The sequence below is a fragment of the Ranitomeya variabilis genome, chromosome 7 (assembly GCF_051348905.1).
Source record: "Ranitomeya variabilis isolate aRanVar5 chromosome 7, aRanVar5.hap1, whole genome shotgun sequence".
Lineage (NCBI taxonomy): Eukaryota > Metazoa > Chordata > Amphibia > Anura > Dendrobatidae > Ranitomeya > Ranitomeya variabilis.
The window spans coordinates 144551035-144566536 of record NC_135238.1 but is presented as its reverse complement, the minus strand read 5'-3'; the positions used below and the strand labels follow the sequence as shown (position 1 = coordinate 144566536).

The window sequence follows — 15502 nt, the reverse complement described above, 5'->3', positions numbered from 1 at the left end:
TAGCCCGAACCTTGACAGGATCCATCTCAATGGAAGAGGGGGAAAAAATGTACCCCAAAAAAGAAATCTTTTGAACCCCAAAAATACACTTAGAACCCTTCACACACAAGGAATTAGCCCGCAAAACCTGAAAAACCCTCCTGACCTGTTGGACATGAGAATCCCAGTCATCCGAAAAAATCAAAATATCATCCAGATACACGATCATGAATTTATCCAAATATTCCCGGAAAATGTCATGCATAAAGGACTGAAAGACTGAAGGGGCATTTGAAAGACCAAAAGGCATTACTAAATACTCAAAATGGCCCTCGGGCGTATTAAATGCGGTTTTCCACTCATCCCCCTGCTTAATTCGCACCAAATTATACGCCCCACGGAGATCAATCTTAGAGAACGACTTAGCCCCTTTTATTCGAGCAAACAAATCAGTCAGCAGTGGCAGAGGATACTGATATCTGACTGTAATTTTATTCAAGAGTCGATAATCAATACACGGCCTCAAAGAGCCATCTTTTTTAGATACAAAGAAAAAAACGGCTCCTAAGGGAGATGAAGAAGGACGAATATGTCCCTTTTCCAGGGACTCCTTAATATATTCTCGCATAGCAGCATGTTCAGATACAGATAGATTAAATAAACGACCCTTTGGAAATTTACTGCCCGGAATCAGATCTATGGTACAATCGCAATCTCTGTGAGGAGGTAGTGAACCAAGCTTAGGCTCCTCAAAAACATCACGATAATCAGATAAAAATTCCGGAATCTCAGAGGGAATAGATGACAAAATGGAAACCAAAGGTACGTCCCCATGAGCCCCCTGACATCCCCAGCTTAACACAGACATTGCTTTCCAGTCAAGAACTGGGTTATGAGATTGTAACCATGGCAATCCGAGCACCAAAACATCATGTAGATTGTACAACACAAGGAAGCGAATCGTCTCCTGATGGTCTGGATTCATACGCATAGTCACTTGTGTCCAGTATTGTGGTTTATTACTAGCCAATGGTGTAGAGTCAATACCCTTCAGAGGTATAGGAACTTCCAGAGGCTCTAGATCAAACCCACAGCGCCTGGCAAAGGACCAATCCATAAGACTCAAAGCGGCGCCAGAGTCGACATAGGCATCCGCGGTAATTGACGATAATGAACCAATCAAGGTCACAGACAGAATAAACTTAAGGTACCTTCACACGAAACGACGCTGCAGCGATAACGACAGCGAGCAGACCAAAATGCGATCGCTGTAGCGTCGCTGTTTAGGTCGCTGTAGAGATGTCAAACACACCTATTTAAGAACGATGCAGGAGCGATACCATGACGTAACAGCGACTCACATATCGTTCTCGCTGGTTGTTGCTCCATGTCAAACAGCAGTGGTTGTAACGATGTGACGATAGCAAACCTGGCCAGATAGGTGTGTTTCCCCGCTGGGAAACACCCAGGATGTGACGTCCCGGCATCACGGAATATAAACCACGACGCTACAGCGATTGATTCATATAGTTTCAGAGCAGCGTCCACGTTTTATAGCCTTTCTAGCGTCCTGTCCGGAACGATCCTTCGCCAGCTGCGATCCTCACCCGTGAACGTTCTGTCCGGAACGCCGTCTATACTGCCGGCGTCTTCATTGGTTCTTTTTTTCTTATTAACGGTATGTATGTATGTATGTATGTATGTATGTATGTATGTATATATAGTATAGTAATTATGTATACACTATCTTCGGCAGCCATCTTGTGCATCTGACAAGCGGATGCACAAGATGGAAGCACTTTACGATGCGGTTTGCAAACTCTTTTGTGCGGTCTGCCATTTTTGCCACACACTATATGGAAAGGTAAACCAACTCTTTTGTGTCTGCCTTGGCTTGGCTGGCCCTGGCCTGCTCCGCTAGTAAATTGAAACAACACACATATTTACGGTAACAATACTTTTATGTATTTTTTTACATTGTTTTAGAAAAACTAAACTTATTTTGGGGGGGTGGGGGGTGGGGTTTGCAAACAATTATAACAAATCCAAAAAAAAAAAAATTAACTCCTCCTGTGCCTCAGCAGGTGTCGCAGCGTGCGGCCATGCTGCTGTACCTGCTGCATGAGGAGAGCAACAGTTCTCTCCATCCGCTGTTGCTTGGCCAGCAGCTCTCTCACGGTGTCCGGTTCTGTGGATAGAAGATAGAAAAAGTTGGAGAAGGGATGGTGATTAGGCTTCTTTCACACTAGCGTCTGGCTTGGCCTGCCGCAGTTCGTTGGTTCGAGGTTACCAATGCTAGCTCACAGCCACCGGCAATCAGTAACCATAGAGGTCTCAAGGACCTCTATGGTTACAATTCACAAGCATCGCTGACCCCCGATCATGTGACGGGGGTCGGCGATGCGCTCATATCCGGCCGCCCGGCCGGATGCGGTAGTTAAATGCCGCTGTCTGCATTTGACAGCGGCATTTAACTAGTTAATAGCGGCGGGTGATCGCGATTTCACCCGCCGCTGTTGCGCGCACATGTCAGCTGTAAAAAAGAGCTGACATGTCTCGACTTTGATGTGCGCTTACCGCCGGAGCGCACATCAAAGCGGGGGTCCCGACATGTGACGTACTATCCCGTCACATGTCGGGAAGGGGTTAACATTTACAATGGTAACCTGGGTAAATAGCGGGTTACTAAGCGCGGCCCTGCGCTTAGTAACCCGATGTTTACCCTGGTTATCCGGGGGACTTCGGCATCGTTGGTCGCTGGCGAGCTGTCTGTGTTCAATTTTTTTGGGTTGCTTTTGTAGTTGTCAAATGTGACATCCCACCGATAACCCCTCCCACTGTCTGTATACTTACGGAGAAAGGACGCCTGTTGGTCATCACTGGAGCTGCTGACCACCCATCCCCTCGCGTGGGCCCGAGCTAACAATGCTAAAATGAAGCAAATACATATCTGGTTAACAAATGAATTCGTTGTGGGGAGGCGCGCGCAGTTTTGGTCACTTACGACTGCTCGACGCAGGGGAGAAACACGCCGACCCGGGGGAGGAAGATGGGTAGCGGAAGGGCGGGGTTGTTTGCAGCGGTGGGGTAACAGCTTCTGTAATGTATACAATATTTCAGCTCCCCTCTAATGTCCCGTAAGCTGTTATAAAATTGCAATATATGACGGTTAACTTACGGGACGGTCCGGGCTGTGGGCTGCCGCTGGTGGCCGCAGTACTGGCTGCCGCCGATGCCCGATGCCGGTGGCGTCTCTCTACACCAAAAAAAAAGAAATGCAAGGATTAGACACCAAAACTACAGATCTCCATACTTAAAAAAAAAAATAAAAAATGGCGCCATTGACAGCAAAAGTTAGGAGCCAATGGAAATTGGCATGCATTTGTTATGTATACAATATTTCAGCTCCCCTCTAATGTCCCGTAAGCTGTTATAACATTGCTATATATGACAGTTAACTTACGGGATGGTCCGGGCTGCGGGCTGCCGCTGGTGGGCGCAGTAGTGGCTGCCGCCGATGCCCGATGACGGTGGCGTCTCTCTACACAAAAAAAAAAAAAAAAAGAAGCGCAAGGTTTAGACACCAAAACTACAGATCTCCGTACTTAAAAAATAATAAATAAATAAATTGCGCCATTGACAGCAAAAGTTGGGAGCCAATAGAAATTGGCATGCATTTGTTATGTATACAATATTTCAGCTCCCCTCTAATGTCCCGTAAGCTGTTATAACATTGCTATATATGACAGTTAACTTACGGGATGGTCCGGGCTGCGGGCTGCCGCTGGTGGGCGCAGTAGTGGCTGCCGCCGATGCCCGATGACGGTGGCGTCTCTCTACACAAAAAAAAAAAAAAAAAGAAGCGCAAGGTTTAGACACCAAAACTACAGATCTCCGTACTTAAAAAATAATAAATAAATAAATTGCGCCATTGACAGCAAAAGTTGGGAGCCAATAGAAATTGGCATGCATTTGTTATGTATACAATATTTCAGCTCCCCTCTAATGTCCCGTAAGCTGTTATAACATTGCTATATATGACAGTTAACTTACGGGACGGTCCGGGCTGCGGGCTGCCGCTGGTGGGCGCAGTAGTGGCTGCCGCCGATGCCCGATGCCGGTGGCGTCTCTCTACACCAAAAAAAAAGAAATGCAAGGATTAGACAACAAAACTACAGATCTCCGTACTTAAAAAAAAAAAAAAAAATGGCGCCATTGACAGCAAAAGTTAGGAGCCAATGGAAATTGGCATGCATTTGTTATGTATACAATATTTCAGCTCCCCTCTAATGTCCCGTAAGCTGTTATAACATTGCTATATATGACAGTTAACTTACGGGACGGTCCGGGCTGCGGGCTGCCGCTGGTGGGCGCAGTAGTGGCTGCCGCCGATGCCCGATGACGGTGGCGTCTCTCTACCCAAAAAAAAAAAAAAAAAAAGAAGCGCAAGGTTTAGACACCAAAACTACAGATCTCCGTACTTAAAAAATAATAAATAAATAAATAAATTGCGCCATTGACAGCAAAAGTTGGGAGCCAATGGAAATTGGCATGCATTTGTTATGTATACAATATTTCAGCTCCCCTCTAATGTCCCGTAAGCTGTTATAACATTGCAATATATGACGGTAAACTTACGGGACGGTCCGGGCTGTGGGCTGCCGCTGGTGGCCGCAGTTGTGGCTGCCGCCGATGCCCGTTGCCGGTGTCGTCTCTCTACACAAAAAAAAAAAAAAACGCAATTTTTAGACACCAAAACTACAGGGCTACAGACCCCCCCAAAAAAACGTAGGCCATTGGCGGCAAGGAGTTTAATTAAATATTGCCTTGCCAAATGTTGGCACATATATAAAAGATAGGAAGCGCCGCACGGCAGCGTGCGTCTCCTGATTCCCCCCTCCTGGCAGGGCGTGCACTGTTGCCGACCTCGTCGTAAAGATTTGAGGACAATGTACATAACAATCGCGGCCATCCATAAAAATTAAATATGGGGGGGGAGATTGAGGAACCCATGACGTGACCACTTTATCACGGACACCGCATTTTGCTCTCAGTCAATACGGACATGAGAACAATGTGGCATGTCCAGGACAAGTTGGCAACCACGAGCACGATTATCCCAATTCCCCCCTCCCAGTACCGTGCGTCACCCAAATACCCCATACTGGTACTTACCTCGCCTTGTCTCCGCCAGCAACTCTGCCAGAAGAAGTGGCTGCTTGTAACGCAGATCAGCCCACTTCTTCCGCAGCTGGAGGGCACTGCGGCGGAGGCCAAATCTCCGCTCCATCATACGCCCAATGCGGCGCAGGACATCATTTTTGTGGAGATTGGGGTGGGTAGGGCGCCTCTCCCGACCCTCGTAATCGAGGGCATCCATCTCTCCTACAAAAAATCGAACCTCAGTCTGCCCCAGAGGAGCAGACCGCTGTCTCGCCGCCATTTTGAGAAAATGAAACGCCCGGCAACGCCTAAAACCACGCCCAGAGAACGTCCTTGACTCTGCCTCGCTATCGCGTGATCCACATCGCTATAGCGTCTCCGTTTATACACAGCGTCGCTGTTGTGACGCTGGCTCCCGAACTCTCTCTCTTTTTGGCGTTCCCATTATCAAGCCGCAGCGCTCATCGTCCTGGTTTGTTTTTCAGCGGCTTGTACAGTAATTTTTGGATATTATATCAATATGGCAGTTGTGTCAACATAATGTACCTTATGTATAGAAAATGTGAATGTAACCATAAAATCTTGGAAAAAAAATAACATGTGTGAACGCTTACGTACCACTATTGGATGTCTTGCTAATCATATGTACAATTTTTTTTTGTTTTTCATTTTCAGGTTGCCATGTCTACTTCTGATGTTCCTGTGCTTGTAGCGGCTGCGTTGTTGTTAGAATCTCACAACCAGCTTGAGGCTCAAGCGCGAAAGAATCGTGCAAAGCGTCAGCGCCGCATGTGGACCAAACAGTGGCTGCGGAAGAGGGATCAATTGTCCCATATGGGCCTAATAAGGGAACTGCAGGAGAACAACCCGCATGATTTTAGGAACTACCTTCGAATGTCGGAGGATTCCTTTAAGGTGCTACTTGATGCTGTGGATCCTTATATTAGGCGGCAAAATACGAACATGCGAGCTGCTGTCCCTGTGGATGAGAGACTGGCTGTCACGCTGCGGTTCCTGGCGACTGGCAGGTCTATGCAAGACTTGCATTACTGCGCAGCAATTTCCCGATCCCTACTCACCGTCCTCATCCCAGAGACATGTAAAGCAATTATCTCTGCTTTACACCGCAATTACATGCCTTTCCCGGAGACCACGGATGATTGGCAACAGATTTCCCGGGGATTTCAGCAGCAATGGCAGTTCCCTAATTGCGGTGGGGGCTTGGATGGCAAACATGTCCGCATCACCCAACCACCACACTCCGGCTCCTTTTATTACAACTATAAGGGATATTTCAGCGTAATTCTCATGGCACTCGTTAATGCGAACTACGAATTTATAACTGTGTCTGTTGGGATCAATGGTAGAGTTTCAGATGGCGGAGTTTTGGAGCACACCGATTTTGGGGAACGCTTGAAAGAACAGAAACTGTCCTTGCCGCCCAACAGCGACACTACTGAAAACCTCAACTTTGTGTTTGTCGGAGATGAGGCGTTCCCACTGCATCCCAACCTTCTGAAGCCCTTTTCCCAGAAAACTCTGACACCGGAGCGGCGCATTTTTAATTACCGACTTTCAAGAGCTCGCCGCGTTGTGGAGAATGCTTTTGGCATTATGGCAAACCGATTTCGGGTTTTCCACACTCCACTAAACATGAAACTAACGTCTATTGACTCTGTGGTGCTTGCCTGTTGCGTCCTGCACAACTTTCTCCGCCGCCGTGATGCCACTGCATACAGCCCTCCACAGTATGTTGACTCTGTTGACCCTGCAAACGGAGATGTAACCCAGGGCGAATGGCGTCTAGAGGAGCACAGGGTTTCTGGCTTGGAAAGTCTGGGATCCGGAAGGAACTCTGATGATGCTATGATCTGCAGGGAGAAGTACTGTAACTTTTTCAATGGGCCAGGGGCTGTCCCATGGCAGCATCTTCAGCTGTAGCACAACTGTTGTCATTATGTGTCATAACTTTTTAGCATGTATTATGCACTACATTCTGTGGGGTAGATGTGCTCTCGTGTTCCATTTGGTTGAAGACCCATTAAAATCATTTTCTGTTTCAATCTATTCACAGTACTCAACTTCTGTATCAAACATAACAATAAATATATCTATGTATGCAACATACTCTATTTCTATATCAGACATATGAATCTTGGGAGTCTGCAGCATTGTCTGTCCTCGTGCTTTACTGATTTTAAGATGTATATATATAAGCACCCCTGCCATTCCATATGTATCTCTCTCCCCATCACGCTCCGGATGTGTCTCACCCCTGCCATTCCATGTGTCTCTCTCCCCATCACGCTCCCGATGTGTCTCACCCCTGCCATTCCATATGTATCTCTCTCCCCATCACGCTCCCGATGTGTCTCACCCCTGCCATTCCATATGTATCTCTCTCCCCATCACGCTCCCGATGTGTCTCACCCCTGCCATTCCATATGTATCTCTCTCCCCATCACGCTCCCGATGTGTCTCACCCCTGCCATTCCATATATACCTCTCTTTTCCCAATGACGCTCCCCATGTGTCTCACCCCTGATATATATATATATATATATATATATATATATATATATATATATATATATATATATATATTCATTCATACATTATGTGACACAGTAAACAATAAATCAAAATAAAATGTTACATGTAAAGCTTATAAAGTTTATTAACATATTACAACCGTAACTTGGGAAAAATGTGGCTCAGTAACCAAAAGGTAAAAAAAAAAAAAAAAAAAAGGGAAGGCATAAAGTGCTTATGAAACGAAAGTCTATTGGTTTCTGTCCAAGAACACTACAGCTGCTGATAGTAGTTGTCCATCTCGCCGTACGGCTGTGTGGCCGTTGAAGGTCCTTGCAAATAGTCACCAAAAGAAGGGGGTGGAGGTGGTGTACGGAACTGCAAATGAGGTGGGGCCGGTCTGCGGACAGGAGTGCTGTGAATGGGCTCCTGCTGGGGCCCCCAATAAAGCTGGCCACTTGGCTGATGGTCGCCGATGGTCATCATTGAAGTGTCACTCAGTTTGCCAGCGTCTGCCGCGTTCAACACCTCAAGTATCAATCTCTCTGCGTTTCTTCGCTGGGTCTGGTCCACACTGTTTAACCGTTCCCCTACGAAGGTTGGAAAGCCGGAGAGCCGGGTTGTGTCATGCTGGATCATTATCTTGTTGGCCAGTGCCAGGAGATCCACCGGTAGACCTGCAGTTGCCTTTCTTTTGCAAGACCGCCGCCTTTCACCTGTCTGCTCCTCAACACACGGGCTTGCAGAGGAATGAGGGGTATCACTATCGGTCCCTTCCAGTGTATCGAGCTGTTCAGGAGGCACCTGCGAGTACAGGGAAAAAGAAAAAGAAAAAAAAGTCAATAACATACAAACAACACAGCCCTAGAGAGCCCCCACCTCCCCAACACCTCTATGCCCGTGCGTGGGAAGCAATGAGGAACAATTATTATCTAGGTATCAAACCACAGGGGTTACAGAGCTTAACTACTTTTGCCGGCTATACTGCACGATTGTGCGGAAGACAAAAAAGTTACATTATAGTAGACTTTTGCAATAAGACAGCATTGTAAGGTTGGGAAGGACTGTTTGGACATAGTTATCTGAACAGGAAGTGGCAACTTTTATTATCTGGCGGATTAAACATGAAAAACGTGAATTATTATAATTGGAAACCATGCAGTCTCACAGACACACGGCATCCTACAAGCAGGGAAGCTAGGGGGTACTTACATGCTCGTCAGGAGACTCTTCAGCTGATGGCGCACAAAGACTTGTCACAGTCTGGGCCGGGCGAGGGATTTCCTGGTCCCGTGTGAACGCCAGCAGGTCAAAGTACCACAACTTTGGCACATACACGTCGTCGGCTCCGGCCCCAGACTTCTTTGACTTTTCAACCTTGTTCAGCTCTTTTTTGTAGACAGTGCGGAGAGCCTGTATCTTCTTACGCACAATCGTTTCATCCACAGATTCTGTGGGCTTATGCTCTTTGTGGAGGGCCACCAGCTTCTCGTATGCCGCTCGCTTCATGTTGCGGTTGCTATAATCCGCAGACTTTATTTTCCATAAGCAGGGCAGGGAGCGGTACATATCAATGAGTGCCCGCACAAATTCGTTGTCATTGGTAGACATCTGAAAGACAGAAATAGTTAAGTTAAGTTACATTGAACGCTCAAAATGGCTGCCAACAAGCGCAACAGCGTAATTGTTTAAAACTTGCAAGCTCAAACGGATCTCTGCAGAGATATCGTATACATCACTCTACAATACACATAAATTAGCATTGCTGCATGGCAGATGAAACAAACTGCACAAAGATAGGACTTAGGACTTACTTTTGATGCAGTTATGGGATTCAGAATGAAGACGCTGCAGAGTTCTGGATTGCACTGTTGAAGGACACAGAACGAAGACGTTGCAGAGTTCTTTTTTTTTTTTTTAAAAAAAATAGGACGCACAGGTAGCGGAGGACGCACAAATGATTCCTAGGCCAGACTGTATAGAGTCGCGGTTTATATTTCGGAACGCAGCTATAGATGATCCCACTTGGCCAACCAGCTTTCAAAGGTAGACGGTGTCACAGCCAGTCATTCCAGGCACATTTTAATTAATTTAATTAAGGTAATGTAGAGCCCCCTTTATGTACATGACACCTCCCAGACCGTCATCTTTTGTACTGAAAAGCGTCACCTTTAATTAAATGTTTTTTGAAAAGCCCCCTTTCAAAGGCGTCTCGTTTGGTATGTCCTGTTATGAGTCATCAACTTTGTTTATGTCACGATAGCATCTCCTTAAAATTAAATCCTATTAAAAGGCGTCCCGTTTTATATTGTATGGCGTCTCCTTTTTAATGTGATTTACGTTATAGTGTCTCCATTTTAATTAAATTTGAAAAAGAAAAGACGTCACCTTTTGTGGCGTATTGATTTTGTCACCTCCCTTTGCCATCACGACTGTGGGTGTCTCTTTTTGTAATGTTAAACGCCTACCTGGCTAGAACGAGACGCTGCGACGCCCCCTTTGATCGTTGCTGGCGTCGTTGCTTTTGCTGTCAAACACGACGATACACGCCGATCTGACGACCAAATAAAGTTCTGGACCTCTAGCCCCGACCGACGATATCACAGCAGGATCCAGATCGCTGCGGCGTGTCAAACACAACGATATCGTTATTTAGGACGCTGCAACGTCACGGATCGCTATCGTTATCGTTACAAAGTCGTTTCGTGTGAAGGTACCTTTAGACTGTAAAGTGCCAATTGAAATAGACTTATCAACCTTTTTTGTACGTTTAGAGCATGCTGATATAACATGAGTTGAATCACCACAATAGAAGCACAACCCATTTTTTGCCTAAAATTCTGCCGTTCGCTTCTGGACAGAATTCTATCACATTGCATATTTTCTGGAGCCTTCTCAGAAGACACCGCCAAATGGTGCACAGGTTTGCGCTCCCGCAAACGCCGATCAATCTGAATAGCCATTGTCATGGACTCATTCAGACCTGTAGGTGCAGGGAACCCCACCATAACATCCTTAATGGCATCAGAGAGACCCTCTCTGAAATTCGCCACCAGGGCGCACTCATTCCACTGAGTAAGCACAGACCATTTACGAAATTTTTGGCAGTATATTTCAGCTTCATCTTGCCCTTGAGATAGGGCCATCAAGGTTTTTTCAGCCTGAATCTCTAAATTAGGTTCCTCATAAAGCAACCCCAAAGCCAGAAAAGACGCATCCACATTGAGCAACGCAGGATCCCCGGGTACCAACGCAAATGCCCAATCCTGAGGGTCACCCCGCAGCAAGGAAATTACTATCCTAACCTGCTGTGCGGGATCTCCAGCGGAGCGAGATCTCAGGGAAAGAAATAATTTACAATTATATTTGAAATTCAGGAAACGAGATCTATCCCCGGAGAAAAATTCTGGTATAGGAATTCTAGGTTCAGATATAGGAGCATGAAAAACAAAATCCTGTAAATTTTGAACCTTCGTAGCAAGATTATTCAAACCTGTAGCCAAACTCTGAGGATCCATTTTAATCAGGTGAGATCAGAGCCATTCAAGGATTAGAAGGGGAGAGAGAGAGGCAAAGGCTGCAATTAGAGCAGAAATGCAACTGAGTCAACTATAGAGCAAGCTCAGAAGAAAAAAAAAAAAAAAAAATCTGCAGACTTCTTTTTCTCTCCTTTCTTCTGCCAACGGTTTTAACCCTTGGCCGGCCATACTGTCATGGTTCCCAATGGCAAGGGAACGTCAGAGAACTTAGATAACAGACTAGCTCTTGGGTGATGGAATCTCGAGCTGACCGTGAGCTAAACCTACCACACAACTAACAGTGGCCGGGTGACGTTCCTACGTTTTATCCCTAGACGCCCAGCGCCAGCCGGAGAACTAACTAACCCTAATAGAGGAAAAAACAGACCTGGCTTACCTCTAGGGAAATTCCCCCAAAAAGGAGACAGAAGCCCCCCACATATATTGACGGTGAGTTCAGAGGAAAAGACATACGCAGTATGAAGGTAGGTTCAGCAAAGCGAGGTCCGCTTACTAGATAGTAAGAAGATACAATAGGGAACTTCACGGTCAGCTGAAAACCCTATTAAAATACCATCCAGAAATTACTTTAAGACTCATGTGTCAACTCATGACACCGGAGTGGTAATTTCGGCCCACAAGAGCTTCCAGCTACAGAAACATAACATAACTGTGAACTGGAACAAAAATGCAAACAAACTTAGGACTAAGAGTCCAACTTAGCTGATAGTAGTCTAGAAGCAGGAACATGCAACAGAAAGGCTCTGGTTACATTGATGGCCGGCACTAGAATAACTGAGCAGCAAGGCTAAATAGGATACTCCCATATCCTGATGGAAACAGGTGAACAGAGAAAGTGAAGCACACAAGTCCAGTACCACCAGTGACCACCGGGGGAGCCCAAAAACCAAATTCACAACAGGATACCTTGGCTACGGTACCACTCTCCTCATATTGAGTGGTCCACAGGCAGGATTTTGGGATGGAGTAAATCTTGTGGGGGTAGATGTCAGAGGGAATGCGTTCAGGTTGCTACAACTGAAGTACCCGCAGATCTCTCCTCTCTCCCCAAGCAATATTGGCCCTATGCGGACGTGTTCTCCAAAAGGGCTGCAGAGACTCTTCCGCCTCACCGCCCCTATGACTGTCCTATGACAGTCCTATGACTGTCCTATTGACCTCTTGCCTGGTGCTGAGCCTCCCCGGGGTCAAGTCTACCCATTGTCTCTCCCTGAGATGGAGGCTATGTCTCAGTACATCCAGGAGAATTTGGCAAGGGGATTTATTAGGAAGTCTGTGTCACCTGCAGGGGCTGGGTTCTTCTTTGTGCAGAAGAAGAACGGAGAATTACGTCCATGCATTGATTACAGGGGTCTTAACACCATCACCGTTAAGAACAAGTACCCTCTGCCCCTGATATCTGAGATTTTTGACAGGCTTCGGGGAGCAAGAGTGTTTACTAAACTAGATCTGTGGGATGCTTACAACCTGATTCGCATCCCATCCTTCTCCAGCCGCAGTGGAGCCTGCTCAGTGGAGACGTCGGTCCCAGTGTCTTGCTCAGTCTGACTCTGTCCAAAGGGTTACTGCTGCTTTTCCAGCTTTTGCCATTAAAGCCAGTACTGGGCAGCGGCGAGCAGATGCTTCTGGGACTAAGTCCTGCTTTTCTCTTTCTGAGCATGCCCAGAGTAAGATCTCTCAGTGGAGATCGAGGGTCACATGTTCAGATACTGCAGCTAAATCCATTGGTCCTCCAGGAAGGTCCTGAAGGTGCTCAGGCTCTGTAGCAGCCTCTCATTGGTCCTTCTAGGAAGGTCCTGTTCTTGCTGCAGCTATTTAAGGTTCTCATGACCGCATGGCCATGCGCTAGTATTGAATCAGTTTTGTGCATGCGCCAGTGTGGTCACATTTATGTGTGTGTTCAGGGACTCAGCTGAAATAAGCCCCTAGAATGCCGGCACCTCCGGCGAGGAGATTGTGTGTGTGGATCTAGGGCCCGGGCTGAAATAAGCCCCTAGAATACCGACTTCTCCGGTGAGGAGATTGTATGTGTGTGTGACCACAGACTGCCTTCAGCTTGGCAGTTAGCTGTGAACTCCTGTGGGGTTAACAGGGCACAGCGTCTTGTTTCCGTGCGACTCTGTGAAGTAACAGAGGTCGCTTAAACCGCCATTTAGTGCCGTCATTTGCTAGCAGCAGGTTCCTCCTGCACGGTGGACCCCGGGCTGCGAACGCACCAATAATAACATCTATATTTACTCGGTGCGTTCCGCTAGCCCTAACACACAGTATCCGGTATATAATCAATGATTGTTAATTTCAAAGATTTTCAATTTTTTTGGTGCATTAATAAAAAATGTTTCGACAGACTGTGCAGCAGACTGTGCAGCAAAAAAGCATTTTTTATATTCTGTCGATGCTTGTTCAACCTAGCGTGCATCGTCTGTATGGTGCGGCCCACATATTGTAGACCGCAACCACATTCAATTAAATATACTACATACGTGGATTGACAGTTAACAAATGAATTAATTTTAAAAATATTGCCTGTTGCATTAGATTTAAATTCTCGTGCCCCATTCACAATAGAAATACAACAAAGATGCTACGGCTACTTTCACACTAGCGTCGTGCACTGCACGTTGCTATGCGACGTTGCAGCGCACTGATGCATAGTGTGGAAGTGCCGCACAACGGGGGCAGCGGATGCTGTTTTATATCGCATCCGCTGCCCCATTGTGATGTGCGGGGAGGTGGGGGCGGAGTTCCGGCCGCATATGCGTGGTCGGAAAAGATGCTATCGACGCACAAAAAAACGTTACATGCAACTTTTTTTTGTGCCGATGGTCGCTAATTCAAGTCTATGGAGAAAAAACGCATCCTGCAAGCAATTTTGCAGGATGCGTTTTTTCTACAGAACGACGCATAGCGATGTGCAGTGCACGACGCTAATGTGAAAGTAGCATTAGTCGTTCCACACGCATACCAACCGAAATTCAAAGATAACTGGGGCCCAAAGTAAATTGGAGATAATGTAGTACTACTGGGTGCAATCATATTGCGCAACGTGTGATTCCTGCAAAAAATTGTACTGAGATGAGCAGGTAATGTCTTCAAAGCAATGTGTCCCCTTTAAGGATGAACCAGTACTTTGACAACAGTTTCCTAATCACTTCATGGGATTGGTTAAAAGTGGTGATAAAGCTCCACCTACCAAATGATACTTTAGGGGAAAGTGGCTCAGTAGATTTCTTTTTAATACTACCAATACACTCCTTCTGAGTGAGACATTTAGCTATCAAACAGGCATCCTTTATGTTTCTTTGGATACCCTCTCTGCTTGAACCTATAGTCCAAAATGTCGGCCTCCCTACAAAAATCAGAGTGCAACTTGAATCACGGCGACTTTCTCTCTGGAGTACTCTACCCCTTCAGCAGAAACGACATGGCCCAAGTATTCAATTTGTGTGCAGAACAGATGGCACTTCTGGGGCTTTACTTTTAGTCCGTGCTTCTGAAGGTGGGCCAACACTTGTCCCAGGCATTGCAAATGTTCCTCGAATGAAGCCACAAAGACTATAATGTCATCCAGGTAGATGAGCGTCGACTCAAACTTCAAGTCCCCTAGACATCTCTCCATGAGACGTTGAAAAGTTCCAGGAGTGTTGGTTTGGCTGAACGGCATGCTGTTGAACCAGTACAAACCCATGGGGAGAAAGAAGGCAGTTTTTGCTCGATCTTGTTCAGACATGGGGACTTGCCAGTAGCAGCTGGCGAGGTCCAGAGTAGAGAAGAACCTGGCTTTCCCCAGAGCAGACAGAGACTTCTCAATCCGGGGCAGCGGGTATGAGTCCCTCACCATACAGGCATTGAGTTTACGGTAATCCACACAAAAACGCAAGGTGCCATCTTTCTTTCGTACCTACACAATTGGGGCAGCCAATGGACTTTGGCTCTCCCGGATCACACCGGCCTGCAACATTTGATTCAATTCAACATGCTCTTCGCTTCCTGGCACAACTGTGGGTGAATCTGCCGGTAACGCTCCCATATGGATTTGGTGCTTCCAGCTAGTATTTTGTGCGTAGTGGCCGTGGTGCAGCCAAAATCATCTTCGTGGAGGGCAAAGACTTCTAGGGCAGAGCTTCTACCTGTTGCACATGAGCGGGTACGAGTTCGGCCAGTTCAGCCTGGAATTTGTTCCAATATGGGTCGGCCCTCCTTTATGTAACATGGTTCGGATACTGAAATGCAGTTCAAGGACACATTCCAGGGGTCTTCAGGTTGTACCTCCAATTGCACTGTTTGAG

General features: G+C 46.5%; 1 protein-coding gene and 1 long non-coding RNA gene across 2 annotated transcripts; both read right to left on the bottom strand.

Moving 5' to 3' along the window:
• Positions 1-2591: 2591 nt before the first annotated feature.
• On the bottom strand, positions 2592-7286 carry LOC143784125 (uncharacterized). Its single transcript, XR_013217715.1, has 3 exons — positions 6831-7286; positions 4618-4695; positions 2592-4110 (listed from the first exon to the last, which is right to left on the bottom strand). It is a non-coding gene; the product is annotated as an uncharacterized LOC143784125 (long non-coding RNA).
• Positions 7287-7730: 444 nt separating this feature from the next.
• Positions 7731-15054, bottom strand: LOC143786255 (uncharacterized). Its single transcript, XM_077275532.1, has 3 exons — positions 14692-15054; positions 8887-9285; positions 7731-8478 (listed from the first exon to the last, which is right to left on the bottom strand). Exons 1-3 carry the CDS (start codon positions 15052-15054, stop codon positions 7948-7950), a joined length of 1293 nt encoding a protein of 430 aa, XP_077131647.1. The 3' UTR covers positions 7731-7947.
• Between the last annotated feature and the right edge of the window lie 448 nt (positions 15055-15502).